The sequence below is a fragment of the Seriola dumerili genome, unplaced genomic scaffold, assembly GCF_002260705.1.
Source record: "Seriola dumerili isolate Sdu_G_001 unplaced genomic scaffold, Sdu_1.0 BDQW01000191.1, whole genome shotgun sequence".
Classification (NCBI taxonomy): Eukaryota; Metazoa; Chordata; class Actinopteri; order Carangiformes; family Carangidae; genus Seriola; species Seriola dumerili.
In genome coordinates, this window is record NW_019174446.1 from 3679871 (window position 1) to 3682954 (window position 3084).

At 39.5% G+C, this 3084-nt stretch overlaps 1 protein-coding gene across 1 annotated transcript in view; it reads left to right on the forward strand.

Annotated features, from left to right (window-relative positions):
- The window catches only part of ube3d (ubiquitin protein ligase E3D), a 24274-nt gene extending 21646 nt beyond the window's left edge, over nt 1-2628 (forward strand). The window contains exon 10 of the mRNA XM_022753508.1: nt 2107-2628. Within this exon, the coding sequence (XP_022609229.1) occupies nt 2107-2127 (21 nt within the window). The 3' untranslated portion in view covers nt 2128-2628. The remainder of the gene's footprint in view (nt 1-2106) is intronic.
- Nucleotides 2629-3084: the final 456 nt, after the last annotated feature.

The window sequence follows — 3084 nt, forward strand, 5'->3', positions numbered from 1 at the left end:
ACTGTTAAATACAAACTATCTGAGAACCTTTTTTTCTGTGGCTTCTCATAATATAAACAGTTAATATTAAAAAAAAAAAAGAAAAAACCAGGAGCAAGTGCGAAGTAGCGAGTCTTCTGATCATATGTTTGCTTGTTTCCCTGATTCGTCTCTTTAGCCCGGCCTTCAGCCAGCTGGCATAGAGCTTGGAGTTCACAGGTGATATTGCACAGTAGAGGAAACCACCACTTGAAGTCCAAAATTAGCTATGCTGTCAACTTACCTTCACACATTTTCTTCACACAGTCTCTTTTCTTTGAAGTGAACATCCAAAGAATGTCCAGCAGGGTCCAAACATTACTGGGGATCCCTCTGAGAGGATACTATGGGTTTTTCCTCTTCCTTTATCAGTTCATTATCAAGTATAGGGCTGCTTATTTTCATTTTCGGTTAATCAGTTAACAGTTTGTTAGGAAACAGTACAAAGAACATAGTTAAAAAAAATGCCCCTTTCTGCTTCCCAAAGTTTAAAGTAAAGATTTAAATAGCTTATTTTGTGCGTCCAGCCATCCAAAACCCAGAGCGATTTATTTTAATATCACAGAAGACTAGGAGACCCTGCTAGTAACAAGAAACTGAGAAACCAGAGAATGTCTGATTTTTTTCTTAAAAATAAGTTGGCAATTATTTTTTTGTGCGTTAACTAATAGATTAAATGTTTGAGTTTTAATCACGTCTTGATAACACATCATGAAAGTGTTTTTTGCTACAGTTCTTTGTGCCACAAACTGGATATCCAGTGAATATGAGAGATTTTTAAACTCTTACTGATTGATCAGCCACTACATTGTAGCGTTCATTATTTTTATTTGCAAGGTAGCAGAAAATCCCACCTTCAGCATGCACACATACAGATTTATGTGTCAGTGTAACAGTTTTATAGAGGATTTGTTTTTCTTTAAAGGCCGTGAAAACCTGCCTCTTACTCTTAGGGGTGGGATCCTGCAAGAACACGCCATTTTCTGCCAAAGTTTGAACAGTTTTGCTTATTTCACATTGGACATGCGTGCTTTCGTGTTACTGGTTTGAAGTGGGCGGGGCTCAGTGGAAGTTGATGCGCTCCAGTCAGAGTTTGAATCCACGTGATGAGTTGTGGGGTGTTTGCTCAGCTGGGTTTTTGAGCATTAAACTCTTCATAAATATTTTTTATTTTTTTATTTTTTACTTTAAATTTGATTGTTGCTGTTACAGTAATGGATATTAGAAAAGAAAAACTTATATTTGAAATAGTTATAAGCAAGAACTTATCCTGTCTCTCTACTCAGGTTTCATCATTCACACGCTGAGCCTGCCAAATGCAGCCATTGTTCTCATGTCAGAAAATGTGCAGCTCCACAGGAGCTTCGGGTTTGTACCTTGCTCAACGGCAGCTTGTCCTGAGAGAGGAGAGCAATACACCCTTTCTCCTCTTTCATTTTCCCAGCTTCAACCAGCAACCCTCTAACCACAAGCCAGTTTCTTTCCTCCATCAAGATCCCCATTGTGCCGGTTCCTTATCACTCTGTTTTCTTTTTTCTGCGACTCAGAGTTGTTTTAGCAGCAGCTCCACTCTAGTTGCCGTTTGTTATCATTTGTATGAATTACCATTGATGCGCTTGAGTAGTGAGCAGACATTGGCATGGGAAAGCAGAGGACAGGGCCTTGAGTGAGGCAAATGCCCTCATCCATCATCCCAATATAGAGCCCTCAGTGGAGCACAGCCATTGTCTGCAGCAGGCAAGCACCCAGGAATAGCAGATGGAGGAAGAGAGAGAGAGAGACCGAGGACAGAGCTGAGCTGATTTATTTTCGGGGCCTTGTTTATCTGAATGTGTGTTTTAGAAGTTGATTAAAACTCTACCACCTGTGGTTTTGTTTTTTTTTTTGTTGTTGTTTGAAGACGTAATTGCAGATAATGTGTTGCTGTGCTGATCAGCAGACGATTGAGATTCAGTACATCTGTGCTTTTGGGAGCAAAAATCCTCATTGTAAAGTACAAACTGGAGTTCTGAAAAAAAAAAAAAAAAAAAAAAAAAAGTTGAACTACTTTAATTTTAACCTTCCTTAACTTTTGCCTGATGTTTTTAGGCGGCGTACCTGAGACTCTGAGGTCGAAGGTCAGAAGCCAGGAGGTCATGGCTCTACTCGTCACTCTCGGTAAAGGACTCAAGAGGACAGCTGAGAGGGGAACGTCTATCCTGCGCAGATTTCCAGTAAAGTATAAGAACGGAGATTACAGCAGCAGAAAATGCAGCAGGCGTAGAAAAGCTTGTTTAGCATGTGTAGCTGTGGTTTCTGGTTGCGTCCGTCAACACGTTCGGTAGTGCATCATCGCCTGCAAACAGAGTCATGTTGACGCAAGTTGTTGCCTGCTGCTTAATGTTAACACACATCCAGTAAGTGCAAAACTGGAAGACGATGACAACATAGAAATAGTTTTTCATAGAATAGATAGTTTCATCTATTTGTTGTTGTTATTTCATTTTTAATCCTCATGTATAATTACACCAAAGTGTATCATAACGGTTGTAAAGCCTGTATAGGTACATACAGTGTATTTTTGTCCAATTCAGAACTCTATTTTGTATTTTTCTTACCGTTCTCAACAAAAGCAGATTAAACTGTTGTATTTTTTAAAAGTATCACCTCTTCCGTTCTTTTTTTCTGTCTGCTGGAGAGCACTGCTTGTTGATATGTGGGACATTGTTCTTGAGTTGGCTCTTGATGAAAGCTTATTATAGAGGCACTTCAGCCCCAGGGTACAACAGTGCATCCTCCACTTTAGTGTAATTACAGCTTGTGGAGCTAGGTGATTTTTTGTCTAGTTGTGGGTTTATTTGGGAGTGTGTGTCAGTGATTGATGGTATTTATGTAACATGCGTGGTACCGGAAATCATTGTGAAATGGTATGGTTAGACTCTGAAAATCGGCCTTTTAGTTCAAAATGTTGTACAGTCTTCACTTTCTTAAGTTCATCATGAAGTGGGACGATCAAATAGTTCTAACAATATGTCAGAGGGGGAGTGCTTCGGGCACATTATCATTATCAATGTTTAATCTAGGCAT